The sequence below is a fragment of the Callorhinus ursinus genome, unplaced genomic scaffold, assembly GCF_003265705.2.
Source record: "Callorhinus ursinus isolate GAN/ISIS: 27379988/994484 unplaced genomic scaffold, GSC_fseal_2.0 scaffold5, whole genome shotgun sequence".
NCBI lineage: Eukaryota > Metazoa > Chordata > Mammalia > Carnivora > Otariidae > Callorhinus > Callorhinus ursinus.
The window spans coordinates 51,796,262-51,819,539 of record NW_027397067.1 but is presented as its reverse complement, the minus strand read 5'-3'; the positions used below and the strand labels follow the sequence as shown (position 1 = coordinate 51,819,539).

Here is a 23,278-nt window from a genome sequence, read left to right as displayed (position 1 = left end):
AAGTTTGCTCATCTGTGTTCTGTCAAGTCGTTCTGAGAAACCAAGATTTTCCTTGGCATGCATGCTTTTGAGTAAGCTCAGATGCTGTTCATGGTAATTTTTTTTTTTTTTAATCTTTAAAGAAACTAGTGATGGGAAAGGAAACTGAACTGGCAACTGTGACCTCATTCACACAATGACCTAATTATCTAAAATACGAGTAAACAATTTACTAACTGCCTATTTTAAAACCTGGATATTATAGAGAATTTTCCCAAGTTAATAGAAATTTAATGTGTTTAACTCTTAAATGATACCAGGAAAACACAATGTATTATTAGTTCAGGGATAGATGATCTAATCTTTTAAGTCTCTCACTCTCATTTTCAATTTTGTTTACTAGAGCAAAACCTGTTGTTACAAAAGATAATTAAATCCCGGATCAACCTACTTGAGGATCAAACACACATTTCAAATATCTATGTATTCTTGGCTATTAATTGCAGGGATAATTGCATTTTAAAAAAGGAATTATGTATCATTACCTGCCTTGAGGTAGTGGCCATACTGTTTAATATTCTGAGGAACCTCCTTGCTCTAAGACATTTTTTTAAAGTTTTTATTTAAATTCTAGTTAGTTAACATACTACGCAAGATTAGTTTCAGGTGTGTAGAATTCAGTGATTCATCACTTATATACAGCACCCAGTGCTCATCACAAGTGCCCTCCTTAATGCCCATCACCCATTTAGCCCATCCCCTGCCCACCTCCCCTCCAGCAACCCTCAGTTTGTTCTCTACAGTTAAGTCTCTTATGGTTTGCCTCCCTCTCTAAGACAATTTAACTAGGTTTCTTTACCACTAAAACTAGGTACACATTTACTTTTTTTTGCATTAAATCACAGAGAAGAATAAAATTTAAAATGGGGTAAATTAAAAAGCACAAAATAGAAGCTAAGTAATTTTAAGGGGTGCCTGGTGGCTCAGTCAGTTAAGCACCTATTGGTTTAGGCTGAGGTCATGATTGCATCGGTCGTGAGATCCAGCCCTGGAGTTGGGCTCCACACTAAGCAGAGAGTCTCCTTGAAGATTCTCTCCCTCTAGCCCTCCCCTGACTCTTGCGCATGTGTGCACCCATGCATGCACGCACCCACGGGCATGCACTCTCTTTTCCTTTCAAATAAATAAATCTTTAAAAAAATAATTTTAAAAAGATTTAATGTCAGGTTTTAATCATAAACTATTTTTTTAAAGTACTTTTCCACTGGTATTAAGTGATATATGAGATCATTTTATTTATTTATTTATTTATAAGATTTTATTTATCCATTCATGAGAGACAGAGAGAGAGGCAGAGGGAGAAGCAGGCTCCCTGTGTAGCAGGGAGCCTGATGCGGGACTCGATCCCAGGACCCTGGGATCATGACCTGAGCCAAAGGCAAACGCTTAACCGACTGAGCCACCCAGGCATCCTTATAAGATCATTTTAATTCAAGGAATCTCAATAACGTTTTTGAGTCTTTTTACCTTTCTTGTGGCACAGCAAACCAATATTCATGTTTCTTATCTCTCTGTGCATACTGTTGCATTGTTGCACTTGCTTGAGATACAAATGTTTTCCTCATTGGTTTTCCAACTCTGAGACATAAGAACTTATGTAATCGATGCCGCCTCTTTTCTCTTAGAAGTGCAGAACCTAGAAATGAGATACAAACAGAGCTCATTCAATTCTCATACACCATGCTTAAGCAATTTGGTTTATGTTTACCTCCAAACTTCTGACAAGTTAATACAGAATAAAATTTAATTTACTGACAGTCACTTAGATAAATTCTCTTAAGTAACTCTTATTTTCTTCCAACGACATTCATGAACTAGCACCCAAGTTATGAACTGAAATTATGCCTAAGCATATCAGGAAAAAAAGGGAAAATTTTAGGAATTCTTGCATTAAATTTTTGCTTGGAACAACTATATTAATTACATGCACATATATAATTTTCTTCACACTCTCTATCAGACTTCTAGAATAACATCAAAACACATTTGTAGAATCTTTAAAGGTTTACTTTAATATAATAGTTATTACAGACAAAAATTTAATAAAAAATGTTTCTGGAAGCTTTTCCATATATATGAGGTAGGATAAAACAATCAACAATATCCTGGATTCAGCCATCTATTCGGACAGTTTATTATGAATTTTCTCTAACTCTTCCAAACAGAGATACTGACATAAGGTATACTGAGGGTCTGACGCTATGACTGAATTCAGAATTCTGGACATTATTAGCTTATGAGGGTGGCATACTGTGGAAGAAAAAGCATTTATTTATAATCAAGATAACTGGGTACTAGTCATGGCTTTCTTCTGTACAGTATGGTGCAAGGTGCATAAATCTATCTGAGCCTCAATATTTACATCTGATTAAAAGAGTGAACTTTTACCATCTTCCCCACAATTATATTCCACAGTTGTATATTTATTAAACCATTTTGTTATAAGGTCACTAAAGATCAGAAATGTGTACTATTTCCCTATTATAGAACCTCAAGTTACTTAAAATTAGTTACTTAAAACAAATTTTCATTCCCTCCCCCCTCAAAAAGAACTCAAACGATAATACAGGTACACCTATAACTAAACTTATCAATTTTTCTCCTTTAGTATTTTGTCATAATAGGAGCTCCCTCCCCATCTAATCCCATACTCCAACAAACCCAATAAGTGAAAGCATTCTACCACATTATTAGGTTAAACAGAACCCCTCATTTTATTTTTTTCAAAGATTTCAAAATATAAGGCAACCATCAGACACAAGGATAGCAAATAAAGACACTCACACCAGCACTGTTTACAATATCAAAGATAGGAAACAGCTTAACAATACGAATTGTTAATAACAACTGAATGTATTAACAGTATGGAAATGGTTAAAATACAGGGCCATTAAAAGCCGTATTTTCAAAAACACTATAATGACATAGAAAATTATTCATGACATAAAATGTCAAGTGAAAAAAGGATACAACAGTATAATCCTGATTTTATATAAAAAATACGTATGTATAGATACAAATACCAAAATTGTATACATATGTATTTAAATGTGTATGTATATACACATATACACCAAAAATCAAAGATAAATATACCAAATGTTAATAATGATTATTTCATTGATGAATTTCAGGTAATTTTTATACATTTGCTAAAAAAAAATCTGTATTTGTGAAATGTTCTTTAATGAACATTCATTAGTTCTGAATAAAGAAAAAGGTATTATAAAAGAATTATTCAATTTTTTATAAAACTTTCTTTGAGTAAATTAATTCTTTAACATCTACTAAATATCATCAGGATATTTAGGGCGCCTGGGTGGCTCAGTTGGTTAAGCGACTGCCTTTGGCTCAGGTCATGATCCTGGAGTCCTGGGATAGAGTCCTGCATCGGGCTCCCTGCTCGGCAGGGAGTCTGCTTCTCCCTCTGACCATCCCCCCTCTCATGTGCTCTTTCTTTCTCTCAAATAACTAAATAAAAAAATCTTAAAAAATATATATATATAAATAAATAAATAAATAAAAAATTAAAAAGATGGTGCAAAGAAAATCCACCACAGGTATTTTAAAAACTGAAACAAACTTTTGTATATTGCTGGTGGGAATATAATATACAATATAATATAATATACAATACAATATAATATAATATACAAAAGCTTGGGGGGGTTCCTCAAAATTAAATTAAACACAGAATTACCATAGGAGCTAGCAAATCCACTTTTGGGTATATATCCAAAAAAAATGAAAGGAGGGATTTGAACAGATATTTGTACCCCAATGTTCATAGCAGGATTATTCACAATAGGCAAAATGCAGAAACATCCAAATGTACATTAACAAATGAATACATAAAGAAAATGTGGTGGTATGTAAAGTTGACCAATGAATGATGCAGGGGTTAGGGACATGGACCCCCCCACACAGTCAAAAATTTGAGTATAAGTTTTGACTCCCCAGAAACTTAACTACTACTAGCCTACTGTTGACTAGAACCTTTACCAATAACATAAACAGATGTTTCACATGTTTTGTATGCTATATTATATACTGTATTCTTATAATACAGAAAGCTAGAGAAAAGAAAATGCTAAGAAAATCATAAAGCAAAAATACATTTACAGTCCTGTACTGTATTAAAAAATTATGTATTAATCAAAAACTAATGATGTAATATATGGTGATTAACATAACAATAAAAAAAATAAAAAAAAATTATGTATAAGTGGATCTGCATAGTTCAAACCCATGTTGTTCAAGGGTCAACTGTATACTGGAATATTGTGCAGCTTTTAAAAGGAAGGAAATTTTGAAACACCCTACAACATAGATGAAATTTAAAGGCATTCTCCTAAGGGAAATAAGCCACACACAGAAGAACAAATACTGTATGATTCCACTTATATGAGGCGCCTTATGTAGAGAGACAGAAGTTCATAGAGACAGAATAGAATGGTGGAAGGGGAGGAAAGAATGAGGAGTTACTACTTAATGGATACGGTTTGTTTGGAAAGATGAAAAGTTCTGGAAATGGATGGTGGTACATGTGAGTCTCAACAATGTGAAGGTACTGAATGCCACTAAGTTTTACACTTAAAAATGGTTACTATGGTCAATTTTATTTTATGTATATTTTAGCAATAAATTAGAGTTTAATTTAAAAAGTTCATATGTAAACTAGATTGATTTGGAATCAGTATTTTAATAGATTATAAGAAATGTTAGCTAAGATACCTGAACTACACCCCATTTAATCTATTATGTATTAAGGGGAAGCTACTGTATATTAGAAATAAAACATAGTATATTACTATAATTTTCATAAGTAAACAGTACTAAAAATCAAAACTGAAAGAGAAATGGTTTTTTAATCTATCCTTGGTGTTTTTTAAAGGAAAACGTTTAATCAGACAATGATGAAATTTTGGACACTTGGAATAACTTAAGAAATAAATTTTTATGTCTAATTGCACTTTTTAAAAAAGGGCAGAATTACAAACTTTGGCAATTACAAACTGCAATTACAATATTTTATGTGCAGTAAAAAATTTTAATGAGGTAACACACCAAGAATTAAGAGAAAATGGAGAAATCAAAGGTATTACAGAGCTTGTGTGCATTTTCAAGAAATCGTTTAAAGACAGAACACCGTTGAGTCAGGAGTATCTAAAGATGGTGGAAAAGATGATGTGTACAATCCACCATGGGATAAGAAGAAACCTCAGACTAGGAACTAGAGACCATATACTTATCCCCAGAGAAACGTCAGTCAAGGGCCACTAGGTCTTCCTTCAGAGTGACCTAAGATACAGCAGCTTCTTAATCTGTGAGGAAAGAGGAAGACAATATGCAGTAAGATGAATTAACTTTATATATTCCTTAACACTTACCTTCTATGTCAGCAGTTGCTATTTTATGCTTAATTTCTTTTTGTGACACCTGTTGAATATTTTCCCTTTGCTGTTTAGTCTGTTGCATAGTATGGGTTTTCCAGAGTTTCCGTAGCTCTTCTACCTCTGTCTCTGAGTCCTGATTTTGCTCCTTTCCTTGTTTTCCTTTGTTGACAGTTTGCTTTTGTTTAAAATCTGCTGCTTCCCCACAAGGCATACTTTCTTTTTTACCCTCTTCTTGATGTAGGGAATTCTCATTCAGAAGAAAATCCTGGTCTGTATTACCTTTTATACTTGTGCTTTGTTCTTTAGGGCCTGATATTTCCTGAAAATTATCTGTAGCCTGATCTTCCTTAGTGGCCCTTTCAAGATTATCTAAATCTGTTTTAAGAGAAGTAGTCCCAACTTCATTTGTAGAATGTCCAGGATCAGATTTTAAGTGATCAGGCGTATTAGCAGACTCTGATATGGTTGTTAAACATTCTACGCCGCTCTGACTGACAGTTTGCACAGATTCTGATGATGCACCAGATGACTTATCTTGTCGAAGTTCATCTGACGAGACAAGCTCCTCCCGTACAGGAGAGAGTTCTGATTCTGTGAACACATCCTCAGAAAGAGACTCCTCGGTGCTCCTCGGAGCTGTGCTGGCACTGTCGTTACCTGCATCGCGGGCTCTGGAGTCTATTTCATCAGTATGACTTCTCGTCATTTTCTTTAAGTGGCAGAAGTCCCTTCCTGATACCTGATCTATCTCTCTGTCAGTAAACAAAATTAAAAGTTGTTACTTTTTAAATTGCATTTTATTTCCCAAAAACGTAACACTGAATGAGTTATCACTAAAAAGGCTTCTAGAAAAGGGTATAGTATGTATCTCAAGAGCATATCAAAAATTTGATTTAAATAGATAGACCAAGTAATTAAGTCAAGCCTTTGCAATGATTTCTTGAGATCTGGGAAACATCAACAGAAGATTTCCTGAATTAATCTACCTGAAAAGAAGTTGGAAATATAAGTTTTGGGTGAAGCTATAATTCTACACTAAACTTTATTCATTACAGGAATATGGAAAATAAGCTTAGATAAAATTTTGATTAAAATTTTAAATTTCTTAAGAAAAAATACATTGATATTACATACATGGACACACACAAACACACAGTGCTCATTTACATTTAAAAAGAGATTACACTAAAACATGCAGCTCAAATGCAAAGCTGAAGACCAACTGGAATAAAACTGAGGCAAAAATACTTACAGTAATTCTTTAGGCTACCAGCAACAACTCTTAATTCAGAAAGAACTTGTTCTGCTAAAGGTTTAGATACTAGATATGTGAATGGTTCATATTTCTATCAAGATTTCCATATTTAATGGCATTTATATATATGAGCACTAATGTTCAAAGTTAGTTTAAATTCTGGAAGGAGGCAATACAAACATCTATATAAAGCATGAAATGAAAGTCAGAAATTTAAAGTGATGGTTAAAAATAGTTTGTGACAAATGGAAATTAACATGAGTTCTTAGTGGAAAAACTACTAACGTTTATGTAAGTTTAAGAATAGGAGATAAGTTGAAACAAAAATAATTGGCTGTCTCTGGATGGTGAAGCTGGGGAACTCTCTTGTTTTATTTTCTTTGTAGTATTTTTCAAATTTTATATAATGAGTATGCATAACACTTTATAACTAAAATAGGTAAAAATTTATTTTTTAAAAAGTTATCCATTGAATTCCAATTCGTGTCTGTCTTGTCTCCCTTGCATCTGATTCGCCATAAGAAACACAAACATTTAATTTGTGCTATTAAAAATGTAATAGTGTCATCTACTGGTGATCCACTCAAATTGCACATATAGGATCTTGGAGCATGGCAAAAGGCAAAAGTTTTGAGAAACTGTATGTGTACATTTAAGATCATTAGGTAAGAGATAAAGTTAACAAATGTAAGACATACGTTTGATTAAGGGCTGTAAAATCTTCAGAATTAATATGCTGAAACTAGATATTTATGCCAATGATGTTGCTACTGCTTAACACAGTTCTAGAACAATACCTTTGAAATCAACTTTCCAAGCAGAAGATAGAAGAAAATCAATCAAATCTTATGCCTCAGTATTGTTACACATGACATTTCTCTGCAAAATTACTTGCTTTATTTATCTAATTTGCTGCCAAATAGTGTTTTTGATTAATTCACAAGGCAGGACTGAAAGATACTTCCTTTTGGAGGAATTTTTTTTTAAATGGTTGGATCAAATGCATGGTCTTTCCAGGGACATTCTAAATAATAAAACAGTGATTTGCAAGAAGAGGAGCCCTACAGCATCCTAGTAGAATACTTACAGATCATTCAGTATAAGAGAATCCTAAAGTATCATAATAAAAACAGAAAAGCAGGGCAACAGAAAGTGAATCTCACAGTGACTGACAACATGCGCATATATATTATATATATATATATAAAATCTTATTTCTTTTTTAATCTAATCCTTTACTCCTTCACCTTTGTCTCATCCTTTCACCCATCCCAACAATACTTATCTCCTGAAAGTGACTTTAGATGAGGATCTATAAAAATAACAAACACAGAAGATACTCTAGGAATTGTCTGCACCTCTACGGATGAGTTTACCAAGCCAAAATAATATCTACTGGATGGAAGGTATAATGGAGACTTTCTGAACAAGGGATTTTATTCTACCACAGGTATCCTAACAACTCATGTACTCTGCCTCAGAAACAAAAATAATTTGCTCTTCTATGTAAGCAGTTCTCTACCACAAGGGTTAATTTTCAAACAATGATCCACATCCCTGTGGGCTAATAAAGTGAAAGTGAAGACAGTTTTTAAACTATTGACAAAGTATGTGTGGAGGAATGGGGAGTATTCTTTTCTGTTGTCATTCCTTTCTTTGCATACTTTCTTCTCCTTTTCTTTCTTATTCCTCCCTTTTCTCTCTGGTCATTCCTTTGGTCAAGCACATTACTTTCAAAGGCTGTGCTGAGCTGCAGTCTCACAGCTATGTTATTTGAATCACATGAATCCCTTGACCAGTATATTCCAAGCATAACTCTTTTCAAGGATAACCGAGGGAAGGATGCTCATGAGATCTCCCTCGGATCCCACACCAGACTCTTTAGGCTCTTCTAAGAAAAATTTGAAAGCTACCCTAGTCTACTTATATTACCTTAAATTAGTCACAGAAATAATTTAAAAATCTGAATGCTGTGTTTGAATAAAAAGGGCTGGTAAACATTAAATTAAATAAGGTTTACATGTTACTTTTAAATATCCAGTTCCCTTACGAAATATACAAATATAAATCCAGAACAATTCCTAACTATTCAAGGTGTGTTAAAAATAATCTTTTCGGGGCGCCTGGATGGCTCAGTCATTAAGCATCTGCCTTTGGCTCAGGTCATGATCCCAGGGTCCTGGGATTGAGCCCCGCATTGGGCTCCCTGCTCCAGGGGAAGCCTGCTTCTCCCTCTCCCACTCCCTCTCCCACTGTCTCTCTCTCTGTCAAAAAATAAATAAAATCTTTAAAAAAAATAATCTTTTCAATACTATATTTTTTCATTGCTGATAAAATGAAAAGCAGTTTTAATAAAACTAATAAAAAAATACTTAAGAGTAAAAAAAAAAATACTTAAGAGTATTAAACCAGGGTCAACTATCAAGATGTAATAAAATGCCAAAGGAGTATAAATACCAATCTTACATGGGTAAGGATTCCTTTATTTTGCTATCCAAAATTTCTTTGTACATTGCAGCTGACATCACCTCTTCCATTGGACACATGATGCCATATTCCTCACAGCCATTCTCTTGAACCAAAGGGTCAGTTTTATGTGGATCAAACATTATATTATTTGGTGTTACTAGCAGCACACCACTGACTGTGCCCTAAGATGAAAAAAGAAAATGACATTTAATGCTCAAATTTTCAAAAAGTATTCTAGCTGTTTTTACTAATTTTCTTCAGATGTTAGGCCATCTGTTATATATAAAAGTAGTATATCCAAGCACTAAGACATTCTCATGAAAACATTTTTTTCATTATGTTTTACATTAATTTGCATTCTGCTTCGTGTGTTGTTCCCTCACTACAGGTACCAAATATAGTTTCCTGTACACAAACAGGTTTAATAAATAATGTGTTGATAATTCAATCCAGTATAAAAGAAAAATAGCATAATCTCTTTAAAATGTCTTTTTTAAAAAAAATCTGTTTCAATTGACTCTGTTAACTACCTAGCTATTTGACTTTGGGTATATAAAGCTTCTGGGCCTCAGTGCTGTCATCTGTAAGAGTAGGTAGATTAGATACTTCTAGAGTATACAGTAATCATTTTTAATTTAATCATGACAAGTTATGAAATTTTAAATACATTTATATAAACAGCAATCTAAATACGAAGAGTCCAGCCTCTTGTCTTAGAAATGAGCAAACTGAAGTCCATAGGAAGCCAATCTCACTAATTATTAGCTAATACTTATTGAAAGCTTTGTATGTATCACACTTTACATACATTATTGTTCATTTGATCGTCACAAGCACAGCTATGAGATGATTATACAAACAGGAAAATTAAGGTTGTGAGAGGCTAGGAAACTTATCTTAAGTAACAAATAACATAACTAACGTAAGTGGTAGAACCAAGATTCAAAATCCAGGCAGTCTGTCTAAAGGCCCTCCACATTTGAATCTAAACCACAGTCACTCCAACTCAGGTGCTAAATATTCCTTAATCCAATTTTTAACTCCTATTCTATTATATTCTTTAAGTGTAAAAATGAAGAGCCATAGAGAATTCTAAAAATAAACTAAATAGTTACTTCACAGCTGTCCTTTTTTTCTGAAGCTATTAAGGAAAAGAAAATAAATCCTGCTTGATTTGGTGTAACATCCTCCTTCAAAATCCACATTCAGCTCTGTAAATTTACCTGGCTTAACTTTAAGAACATAAAACTTAAGTTATGACAGACACTACTATTAAAAATGATCAAGAGTAAAAACAGAAAACTCTGGGAGAGTTTTTGGTCACCCACCTGGGAGAAAGTTACTGCAGATGTTCAAGATAATAAAACATGCTTATCATGTGTAGTAACTGCATGCAATATTGGAGAGAAGCATATGCATGTGTGTATGCATTTTGGTGGGAAAAAGGGAATCGATCTGAAACTCTAAACAGCATTTTTTTTTTAGTTCATACCAGGGACTACCTAAATAAGGAGTAACTATATAAATGATGGCCTGATCATATTTTAATGGATATTTTAAATAGATTCATATAAATCAGGTTGTATTCCTGGATCATATGTCAACACAAGTCAAAAAGAGATGGTGAGGTATGTTGTAGGGGACATTTACATTGCTACAGATAATCCAAGAAATAGACAATCAAGAGTAGAGTATACACAATGTAAAAAATCTTAAAGGTTTCTGATTCTCTATCTTCCCTTACTCTATATCTCACCTTCTATAAACTTAAATTATTTGAGAAATAAAACCAAGGAATCAGTAAGAAGTAAGGAAAGCAAACATCAGGTCTCTGAAAGACCTCAGTTCATTCTTGGTTTCATAAATTTCATATAAGCATTAGTTTTAAATAATGGTATATTATTAGGTTCACTGGCATAACATTACATATTCTCTTCCACTTCAGAATATTTTTGCAAAGATAATGACTACTAGGTATATAAGATAGAGCAGGCCCAGTATTAATGATAATGCATTAATTCACTATACCTGTTAATGCTATAATACTGCTACTTTTAGTAGTGTAACTACAGAAATAATTTGAAAAGCCTCTCAAAATTGTGCTTCCACTTCTTTGACTAGAAGAGCCCTACCTCTTAACACTAGTCTGACCAATCTAGTAATGTTACTTTGCAGGAATTCACCCTTATTTGCTGCTATTGCAGATGTGCTAATGTATTCTTCAAGCTTCTTTCCCTGATTCTAGGTGGGACTCTGAGGTATTCTGTCAGATGTTATTCTCTTTAAATCAAGAGTTGGCCATGAGAAACACTACTTCCACATAAAATTCACAAAAGTCTTTTGACGAAGTAACTGCTCAAATTCAACTAACCAAGTTTGAAATCATCAACTCAAACTAAAATACTCCTGTTTCACTCTTTTTAAGGCTGTTTCATAAATCTGAACGTATTATCAGGAGCAAGAATGTATTATAGTAAGCGGTTTCTAATTAAAATATCTTTTTTTTATGTGCCTTGTTGAGCATTGCTATTTTTTTAAATTTTATTATGTCATGTTACTCACCATAAATTACATTAGTTTTTTGATGTAGTGTTCCATGATTCATTGCTTGCGTGTAACACCCAGTGCTCCATTCAATACGTGCCCTCTTTAATACCCATCACCAGGCTAACCCATCTACCCACCTCCTCCCCTTTAGAACCCTCAGTTTGTTTCTCAGAGTCCAGCCTCTCATGGTTCATCTCCCCGATTCCCGCCCCCCTTCATTTTTTCCCTTCCTATGAGCGCTGTGATTGTTTAAGACTGATGAATCACAGACCTGTACCTCTGAAACAAATAATACATTATGTTAAAAAAAAAAAGAAGATAAAATATCTTCTTTATCCATATGACCTTCAGAAACTTTAAGCACAGATTTCTCTTTAGTATTAGTGACTGCCAATTCCTTACGTGCAATTACTTGACTAATCTTCCATGGAGAAATTATTTCTATTAGAAAATAAAGTGCCTGCTTTTGTCCATTGACAGATGAATGGATAAAGAAGATGTGGTGTGTATATATATATATACACACATATATATATACACATACAAGGGAATATTATGCAGCCATCAAAAGGAATGAAATCTTGCCATTTGCAACGATGTGGATGGAAAGGGAGGGTACTACGCTGAGTGAAATAAGTCAATCAGAGAAAGACATGTATCATATGATCTCACTGATATGAGGAATTCTTAATCTGAGGAAACAAACTGAGGGTTGCTGGAGTGGTGGAGGGTGGGAGGGATGGGGTGGCTGGGCAATAGACACTGGGGAGGGTATGTGCTATGGTGAGCACTGTGAATTGTGTAAGACTGCTGAATCGCAGACGTGCACCTCTGAAACAAATAATACATTATATGTTAAAAAAAAGATAGCAGGAAGGGAAAAATTAAGGGGGGGAATTGGAGGGGGAGATGAACCATGAGAGACTATGGACTCTGAGAAACAAACTGAGGGTTCTAGAGAGGAGGGGGGCGGGGGGATGGGTTAGCCTGGTGATGGGTATTAAAGAGGGCACGTACTGAATGGAGCACTGGGTGTTATATGCAAACAATGAATCATGGAACACTACATCAAAAACTAATGATGTAATGTATGGTGATTAACATAATAAAAAAAAGAAAATAAAGTCTGTCTGTAAAAGTTACCACTCAGACTACAATATTTCTGTAAATACTAGAAGATAAAAAACTATAATTTGGGATACATCCCAGCAGAGAGAATAGCTTTTACTGATCTTTTTTTTTAGTCTTAAATCCACTGTAACCTATTATAATTTTGTTGATAAATTTCCACAATTTTTACATAAACTTTATTATAATAAATCTATAGGAAGAGCCAGCCTCCAGCAAACGTTTACCTTCCAAGAACACCAGGCTGTAAGCTGTTCCTAAGCCTGCCAATGACTTTATCTTTGCTTTGATACTTAAACAAAAATTTTATTCAAATGGTTACAACTGAAATTCTGCTTCTAGCCAAGAACTAGTTTTGCCTAAAACTTTACTAAAGCCACACACACACACACACAATACACGAAATGACTATTTTCAGCTACTGGAATGCTGGACAATGATACCTGAATAAGGGAAAACAAAGAACATGAACTCTATAAATGCCCCAGCGTACTGAGTGGGGAGTTTCCAGGCCAGAGGCAGAGAAAGGAGAGATGAGCACTCCCAATTGAGAATGGTTTGGAGATACACAGAAGGCCTTCTTTCAAGTTTCCAGTTGAGCACTGAATGCTACCTATATGTATGGCAACTATCCCAGGACGAGAAAAGCAGCAGCACTCAAAAGAAGCAGAGGAAACAATTCATAGCGTCAACAGAGAAAGGAACAGCTTGTATTCTTACCAACCACAGCAAAAAACCTTATAATTTACAGCGCCCCAGAAATCTCAGAAGGGCACTGTGTCAGTAAAGGGAAAAACTAGCTATCGTTGCTTTGGTCCTGCCTGACAAAACTTAAAACAAGCTATGTTATGATCAAACTGCTTCTAAAACACAACTGTGTTACAGAAAATAGTACAAGTATATGTAGAGAAATATAAAAATATCCAGCACCCAAGAAGGTAATAATATTTATATCTGATATCCAGTTAAAGATTACTAGGCATGTAAAGAAAAATAAAAAAGTGACTCATCACAATGAGAAAAGTCAATTAACAGGAAGAAATGCAGAAGTGAGAGAGAGAAATTAATTAGTAGAAAGACATTAAAATAATTACTATATATTCCATATATTTAAGAATATAGGATAGATTGTGCATGGTAGTTATGGACAGGAAGATATATGAGAGCCAGTTTGAACTTACAGAGATGAAAAATATGCTCAATAGAATTAACAGCAAATTAGACATGGGAGACAAAACATTAAATAACTTAAAGGTATAGCAATTGAAATTGTCCAAAATAAAAAGAAAAAAAAACAGAGTATCAATGAGCTATGCTGAGACACAACATCAAGCAGCCTAATATATGCATAATTGGAGTTCCCAAAGAAGAGGAGAGGATGGAGAAAAAAAATTTGAAGAAATATGACCCCAAATTTTCCAAATCTGATGAAAACTATAAACCAACAGATTCAAGAAGTTGAGTGAATCCCAAGCAAAACAAACAGAAAAATACACCAAGGCACATCATAACCCAATGGTTCAAAATCAATGATAATGAAACTCTCAAAGATACATACTCTGCAAACTATGGAACACTTATGAAAGAAATTGAAGAGGACACAAAAAAATGGAAAACATGCCATGCTCATGGATTGGAAGAAAACATTGTTAAAATGTCTATACTACCTTAAGCCATCTACATATTTAATGCAATCCCTATCAAAATACCACCAGCATCTTTTACAGAGCTAGAACAAACAATCCTAAAATTTGTATGGAATCACAAAAGACCCTGAATAGCCAAACAATCCTGAAAAAGCAAAGCAAAGCCGGAGGCATCACAATTCTGGACTTCGAGCTACAGTCATCACTACATGACTACCAAGTTGTAGTCATCAAGATAGTATGGTACTGGCACAAAAACAGACACAAAGATCCACGGAATAGAATAGAGAGCCCAGAAATGGACCTACAACTCTACAATCAACTAATCTTTGACAAAGCAGGAAATAATACCCAATGGAAAAAAGACAATCTCTTCAACACTAGTGTTGGGAAAACTGGACAGCAACATGCAGAAGAATGAAACTGGACCACTTTTTTACACCATACACAAAAACAAATTCAAAATGGATGAAAGACCTAAATGTGAGACAGGAAACCATCAAAATCCGGTAAGAGAACACAGGCAGCAAACTTTGACCTCGGCTGTAGCAGCTTCTTCCTAGACATGTCGCTGGAGACAAGGGAAACAAAAGCAAAAATGAACTACTGCAACTTCAAGATAAAAAGCTTCTGCACAGCAAAGAAAACAATCAATAAAACTAAAAGGCAACCTACAGAATGGGAGAAGATATTTGCAAATGACATATCTGATGATAAAGTATTAGTATCCAAAATCTATAAAGAACTTATCAAACTCAACACCCAAAGAACAAATAATCCAATCAAGAAATGGGCAGAAAACATGAACAGACATTTCTCCAAAGAAGATATACAAATGGCCAAAAGACACATGAAAACATGCTCAACATCACTCATCATCAGGGAAATACAAATCAAAACTGCAATGAGATACCACTTCACACCAGTCAGAATGGCTAAAATTAACAACACAAGAAACAACAGGTGTTGGCGAGGATGCGTAGAAAGGGGAACCCTCTTGCACTGTTGGTGGGAATGCAAGCTGGTACAACCACTCTGGAAAACAGTATGGAGCTTCTTCAAAAAGTTAAAAATAGAACTACCCTACCATCCAGCAATTGCACTACTATTTACCCAAAGGATACAAAAATACAGATCCAAAGGGGTGCATGTACTCCAGTGTTTATAGCAGCATTACCTACAATAGCCAAACCATGGAAAGAGCCCAAATGTCCATCAACTGATGAATGGATAAAGAAGATGTGGTATACACAATGGAATATTACTCAGCCATCAAAAAGAATGAAATCTTGCCATTTGCAACGATGTGGATGGAGCTACAGTATATTATGCTAAGCAAAATCAGTCAGTCAGAGAAGATCAAGTACAATACGATTTCACTCATGTGGAATTTAAGAAACAAAACAGATGAACAGATGGGGGGTAAAAAAAAAAAAAAGGGGAGAGGGAAACAAACCATAAGAGACTCTTAAAGATAGGAAACAAACTGAAGGTTGATGGAGGGAGGTGGGGGGAGGCCTAGATGGGTGATGGCTATTGAGGAGGGCACCTGTCATGTTGAGCACTGGGTGCTGTATGGAAGTGATGAATCACTGAGTCCTACTCCTGAAACCACTATTCCACTGTGTGTTGACTCATTAGAATTTAAATAAAAATTTGAAGGAAGAGAGAGAGACTATCTTAAATGCAACCAAAGAAAACACAAATGTACAAAACACCAACTACAAAAATTGTAGAAGACTTCTCTTCAGAAACAGTGCGAATCAGAAAATATTGTAGTTCTGAAAAAAACATCTTTGGTTAGAAGAGAAAAAGAAAACCATGTGTGACTTAAGTTGGTAACATCCTATAGACACTTTCTAAACAATATCTGGAGTTTATTCTCCAATTCTGTGTTACTTCACTATACTCGCTCTGCACACTACAAGTTCTTTGTTTAGAAAAGCAGCAAGGTCTGGTAGGATGAAACATGCACTCACACTGGGTTTGAATTCTTGCCATGATAGAGAAACCTTGGACTTATTAACCTTTTCTGAAAGTTTTGTTGTTGTTTTTCCTGTGAAGAAGGAGTAGAATCACCAACTTCATAGGATTGAGTTTATGAAATACTTAAAATACTTCATATAGTTTCTGACATATAGTAAATAATAAATAGCAGTTATCTTCCTTTTGTGTGTTATACCAAGTTTGCAAGAGTTATCACTCCAAATAGTGCTCAGCAGTGGTCATTTTATATCAGCTTTTTGAAATATTCTACCAATAACAAATCAGCTGTACTTTATTACAGTAAATTTATATCCCATTGCTTTTAACAACTGCAAAAGACCACCAGATTCTAAGTTATAAGCAAAGTCCATACTAACCTAAACTAGTATTTCCACCAATATCTTCTTAAAATATTCAATCAGTTGCTGATGTTGATAACTTAGAATGCAAATGCCAAATTGTCATATTTCAGTAATAAATAAAGTACAATAAAAAAATTTCTCTCAAGTATTATTCATTACCTTGCCACTGGTAATATATTTGCAATTAATTTTAAGAAATTTCTCAGTAAATGCTTCTTCTTCCTCAGAAGTTGAAGATACAACTCGTGCAGGTCGAATACCAGTAAAAGTAGATAAGGGAGTTGCTTCTTTCAGGTGGACTACATCAGGATTCTTTAAAAAAAAAAAAATATAATAAAGGCACTTGGGAGAACTAAATAAAAATTAAATTAGCACATTATTAAAGCCAAATGAATAGCTTTCCCCTATTCTCATTACATTCTTGGAGGTCAGCTCAAAATTTTTTTTTTAAAGATTTTTATTTATTTGAGAGAGAGAGAGACAGAGTGTGAGGGGGGAAGAGGGGAGAGGCAGAGGGAGAGGGAGAACAGGGAGCCTGACACAGGGCTCGATCCCAGGACCCCAGGATCACAACCCGAGCTGAAGGTAGACGGTTACCCAACTGAGCCACCCAGGCACCCCTCAAAATCATCTTACATTAAAGAGAAATAGGAAAGAATGGCACTGTGTTCACATTCAATAAAAATCTCTAACAGAGCTTCAAACTTATATTTTCAATGATTTCTTAATGGGATACATATTTATGAATCATCTGGAAAATACTGAAAACTATATCTCTTGTACCTGCACACCAAACAAACATACACACTCAGTTGTTCCTGAAAAGACCATTTAATATATCCCTCAGGTGCTGGGAGCAGAGAAAAGATGGAGCGCTTGTCTGTGATACTTAGGAATTCAGCCAAACTCATTTCACTGGAAGAGCCATTTAAAATGTTAAGATACAAGGAGTTAATCAATACCATTGTATAAAGTATTAATTGGTTAGATCACAGATTCTTGACTTTTTTTAAGGCCATGGACCATTCTCACAGTGAAGCCTAAGGACCTCCTTCTCAGAATGTTTTTTGAATACTTAAAATATAGGATTACAAAGAAAAACAATTATAATGAAACACAATTATCAAAACATTTAAAAATTAGTTATAATTTTTATTCATAGTTATAATAAATATAGTTGATACATATATCCTTCCTTATTAAACATGAAATAATAAAATCTAGTGTTGACTGATAATTATAATTTTGAACTATATGGCTATAAACAGTATTTTTGATATCTATTACTCTAAAACAATTTGAAAATATCTGTGAGTTCTATTGGGGACAAAGTCACAGGTATGCATGGTGCTACTCTACAGTTTGTTTATATTCTTAATTTGAAAAAATATTGTATTTCATTATATTTCACTTAAAATTGTTTCTATCCAAGTTCACAGACCCCTTAGAACTCATAGGTCCCCCCAAAGTTCAACATTCTATACAATGTAGATGGCTAGACAAATGTCCTTTATTCTTTGTCTTAAATACCTCCAGAGGCATTTTATAATTCCTGAGTAAATGAACACTGCCTTATAGAATAGTTTTCATAGTACCAAGGTTCTTCAGAGCTTTGAGCTAAAATCCGGCACTTTGTGACAAATACCCAATAGTTCTGACTTGGCCTTTTGAAATAATAAACAAGAATGCCTCCTCTTCAATCTCAAAGACTTCGAGATACTTGAAAAGCACTCTCAAATTTTAACATAACTTTTTCTACTTCACTAAATGGATCTAACTCCTTAAGTCTCTACAAGGACAAAATTTTAGACTTCCTTTCTAAATTTCATTATCTCTCTAGTAGATACCCAATAGATATTTTTTGAAGGAAGATCAGTACAGAATACTGCAAAACAACTATATTTAATATACTATGATTATACCTTAAAAAAACCTATCTGGAATTAGATTTTAACAGATGCATGACACTGTTTAATCATTAATATCTATTAACAAAGTTCTCAATCTTTTCATTTTATGATAAAAACTAGTAACTTTATACTCATCCCGTTGTCTTTGGTAATTACTATACTTGAGTTTTGTATGATACATAAATTCATTCAGCACATATCATTTAAAAGGAGATGTTAGTAACAATAATATTAACGGACATTTATGAATATTTGTTATATTTAAGTGCTACATGAACCATTTCATTTAATTTTCAAATCATTCATATTAGGTATATACATTATTACCTTAATTTTAAAGGCCACTTATGGTTAGCCAAGTTCAGTAACTTGCCCAATGAGTAAGATGAAGCCAATATGTAAAAGACACATTATCAACACTTGAACTAGTGAGCTTCACTGCAATACTTACACCTTCCCTTTCAAATATTTTTCTAAACAATTGTTAAATGTGTGAAGGGAATAAAAGCCAATTCCAGAGCCACTGGAGGGCCCTCTGCAAGCTGGCACAAAGCTATTAACAAATTTTGTTTATGACTGTTCAGTTACTGCCAGTTGACAACATTACCTACTATGTAACCTAATCATTCACAGAAACTATCAAGAAACACTGTCAAATGTTTTCCTTATATGAAGATATACCTTGTTGAACAACATGATCGCTTAGGTTCCCTCAAAGTCTCAAATTCTATACTCAGTACCTATAGCAATCCCAATTTGTCAGTGTAATCCTATTAAGAAGAATACATGAGGGGGCGCCTGGGTGGCTGAGTCGTTGAGTGTCTGCCTTCGGCTCAGGTCATGATCTCAGGGTCCTGGGATTGAGCCCCACGTCGGGCTCCCTGCTCAGCGGAGAGTCTGCTTCTCCTCTCTCCCTCTGCCTGCCGCTCTGCCTACTTGTACTCTCTCTGTCAAATAAATAAAATCTTTAAAAAAATAAAAAATAAAAAAATAAAAAGAATACATGAGATGAGCTTAGTAAATGCTCGAAGTATAGCACATAAGCAACATAGGTGTACATTTCTTAAAGAAAAAAAAAAGCAACGTTCAGAGGGATTGTAATTAGATCTCTTTTTAACTTACATACATGTACATTAGCACCCAAAATATCAGTATCTCTATGTAGCTGGTTTTGATTGGTGTTTATAGATATAGATTCTGATTCTTAATGCAGTGATTTTGAAGCTCCTGAGTGCTTTCTGAGGTTTCTTTGTGCAATTCTGTTTTAGCTAATAGGGACAGAAAGGTCCTTAAAAATACAGAATTATAGATATTTATCTAATGAGCCTCAATCATTGCCCCAAATGTTCAAATGTGCAAAAGCAAAGCATCACTAGAACAAGTGAAGCAAAAAGGTTGACTTATGGTCTTTTTTTGTACAATATGATTAAATGTTATACATTATGATTTTTCCAGCTATAAAGTGGTAATAAAGAATATGGGCTCTGGACCAGAGTACCTGGGTTGGAATCCTAACTCAGCTACTAGCTAACTGAAGGAACTTAGACACTTAACCTCTCTGCCTCAGTTTCCTTATATGTAAAATAAATACTGTTACTGGTCAGGTACTGGAAGAAACAGATGGCACATCAACTTGAGTGAATTTAAAGAGTTTAAAAATGGAACTATTTACAAAGATATTATGCACTGTATACGAAAATTCAGGGCAAACAAGAGAGGAGTCCTTATCACCCACAGGCCTAAAGGGGAGAAACAGATACCACAGAGACAGCAGGCTCTGTGTCTGATGAGATGAGAGGTTGAAGCATGTTGCCACTCTGAAGTGACCTTGCAAGAAGGGAGCTAAGAGAATAAATATGCCCCCCTCTTGCTCCTTTTCTCTCATCTTCTACCAATGCTCTTGAAAGACCAAAACTAAGAGAAGCAAAAGGTCAGGGGAACCCACTGATGTAGTCTAAAGCCCAAAGGAGGGTGTAGAATGGGTCTAGAGGAGAAAACAAAAACAGCCAGGACAAGTGCTATATCTCCTAAGTTTGAGGTTAGGAATAAATGACAATACTTTTAAAGTACTTAGAATTGTAACTGACACATGGTAAATTTTAGCCATTTATTATTTATTTACTCTTACATTGGTTCTACCTCCTTCTATGTTTCTTCAATATGCGAAGAAAAAATGGGTATAAACTGTTTGACCCTGGAAATTCTCAAAGATAGTATTTTTATGTGGAAATAAATTATTCAAAAAAACCCACTGAGATCCTTTATGCTAACAAAGCCAGGAACATAATATTTTAGCCTCTATGGTAAGCCACTACACAGCTGAACATCAAAGAAACCTATGGGTGATTATTAGAAATAGAAACTCTGACAATTTCTGGAAAAACATGCAAAATACTAATAAACATTTTAATTACTCTAATACAAATATGAGTTATATTTAATAAAATATAAGATCCTTGCTTCTAAGGGACTTAGAATGGGAGACCTAAATCCAATAATTATATATGGAGATATAAACACTAGAGATATGTAGAAAGTTATATAGGAATATTTTATCTTGTGAATCTAGTAATGAATATACTTCTAGGTAAAAAACAAAATACAACTAAAATTTAAAAATCACTGTTCAAAAGAATTATTTCTAACTATTGCCTATAATCAGATAGCAGGTGATGACTATCATCCAGGGAAAGGGAAAACTTCAAGAATTCAATGTTTCTTAACTCCTTTCTGGATCCATCCTAGGGAGAAAAAAATGTACTCATATAACCAGTCATATTAGAGATACTATTCATATGACCAGTCATATTAGAGGATACTTTCTGGGCATCTCTGGCAGCAACTGAGTAGCTACAGATTAAAAGGTCATTCATATAGCTTTATTATTCTTTCCCTCTCTTCCACTAACATGGCAAAAGTGAGGAAGAAAGCATTTTCACATAGAAGGCCTGGCTTTGTTGCTTTAGCATTCTCTTCTTTTTTGATCTTATGCCTTCAAGAAAGCTAGTTGGTAAGATTTGGTTTAAAGATGAGAGACAGAAAAGGACCCCACAGCGTTTTAGTCAGGCAGGATGCTACACAGTCAAGTTTTCACAATTCTGTTTTAAGGTTTGAAAAAGAAAGTAAATTAACCTAAGCCTACATTGCTCTCCTTTGTTGTTGCACTGCTTATGAGTACAGCAGTTTGTAAGTGTCATGGGACAATGGCACGGCCATGTTCAAAAACATATTCTTATATCATCTGGTCCAGCTCATTAGAACCTGACTTTTGCTATCATCAACAGTGAAAAATGTAATATATTCCTTTCATGTGACTGCATTCTAAAGTACAGTGCTGATGTATTTATACAAATAAGATATCCAACAAATAAATATCTGAAAATGACCCCACTTCTTTCACTGTCTCACACCCAAACACACACGAAAAGTCCCTGGGCAAGGAGAAAAATAGTTATCAGTATATCATATACTTTGCTCCATGAAAGAAGTGGAGCTAGTTTAATACTAGAGCTTAGCAACTAATAATGTCTAATAATTTACAGGCAAGTTAATATTAATGATTTGTGTTTTGTTACCCATAGGTCATTGGTATCTTAAATTCTGAGTGCATGTTGGGGCAGAAAAAAAAAGGATGCCTCCTAAAGTAGGCAAGGCAACACACATGACTCTCCCACAGTAATCTAGCCATTTAATAGAGGAATAGCCTTTTATGTGTAAACAGAATCACTAGGTCATAAAAAAATGGGAAATTATGATTAGTATTAATTTACATAAAAAAGGCAAAAAATATAATTCCCTTCAGAGAGATTTTAATCAAAATTATTAAATACAGTTTGGTTCTTTAGAATTCATTTATAAAATGTAACTTATATAGAACATTCCTTAAAAATGCTAGGTAAATTAATCCACTATTAATTACTCAGAATACTTGGAAGAATGATTAAAATGATAAGTTTTTTTTAAAAGGTAGTGTATCAGGGGCACCTGGGTGGCTCAGTCAGTTAAGCAACTGCCTTCAGCTCAGGTCATGATCTCAGGAGCCTGGGATCGAGCCCATGGCGTGCTCCCTGCCCAGCGGGGAGCTTGTTTCTCCCTCTCGCTCTGCTGCTCCTTCTGCTTCTGCTCTCTCACTCATGCTCTCTCTCTCAAATAAAATCTTTAAAAATATAAATAAATAAATAAATAAATAAATAAATAAATAAATAAATAAAAGGCAGTATATCAAAAATAAACTCAAGGGTGCCTGGGTGGCTCAGTCAGTTAAGTGTCTGCCTTCAGCTCAGGTCATGATCTCGGGGTCCTGGGATCAAGTCCCTCATCACATTGGACTGCCTGCTCAGCTTCTCCCTACAGTCGGCTTCTCCCTCTTCCCCTCCCCCCTGGCTTGTGCACTCTCTCTCAAATACAAAAAAACAAAACCTAAAAAAAAAAAAAAAAGGAAACTCAAGAGTTCTAACTACTATATAAATAGTCAGAGAAAACTGAAATAAAAAATCAAACAGGACATGGACTTCCTATCATGTTACTCTCATGCTTATTA

General features: G+C 34.4%; 1 protein-coding gene across 3 annotated transcripts in view; it reads right to left on the bottom strand.

Annotated features, from left to right (window-relative positions):
* The window catches only part of OXR1 (oxidation resistance 1), a 460,340-nt gene that overhangs the window by 41,342 nt on the left and 395,720 nt on the right, over nucleotides 1-23,278 (bottom strand). For all 3 annotated transcript variants that reach the window (XM_025870990.2, XM_025870992.2, XM_025870993.2), the window contains 4 exons: nucleotides 16,988-17,140; nucleotides 9,157-9,341; nucleotides 5,430-6,187; nucleotides 1,507-1,675 (listed from right to left, as the gene is read on the bottom strand). In XM_025870990.2, coding sequence (XP_025726775.1) covers nucleotides 1,507-1,675; nucleotides 5,430-6,187; nucleotides 9,157-9,341; nucleotides 16,988-17,140 — 1,265 coding nt within the window. The remainder of the gene's footprint in view (nucleotides 1-1,506; nucleotides 1,676-5,429; nucleotides 6,188-9,156; nucleotides 9,342-16,987; nucleotides 17,141-23,278) is intronic.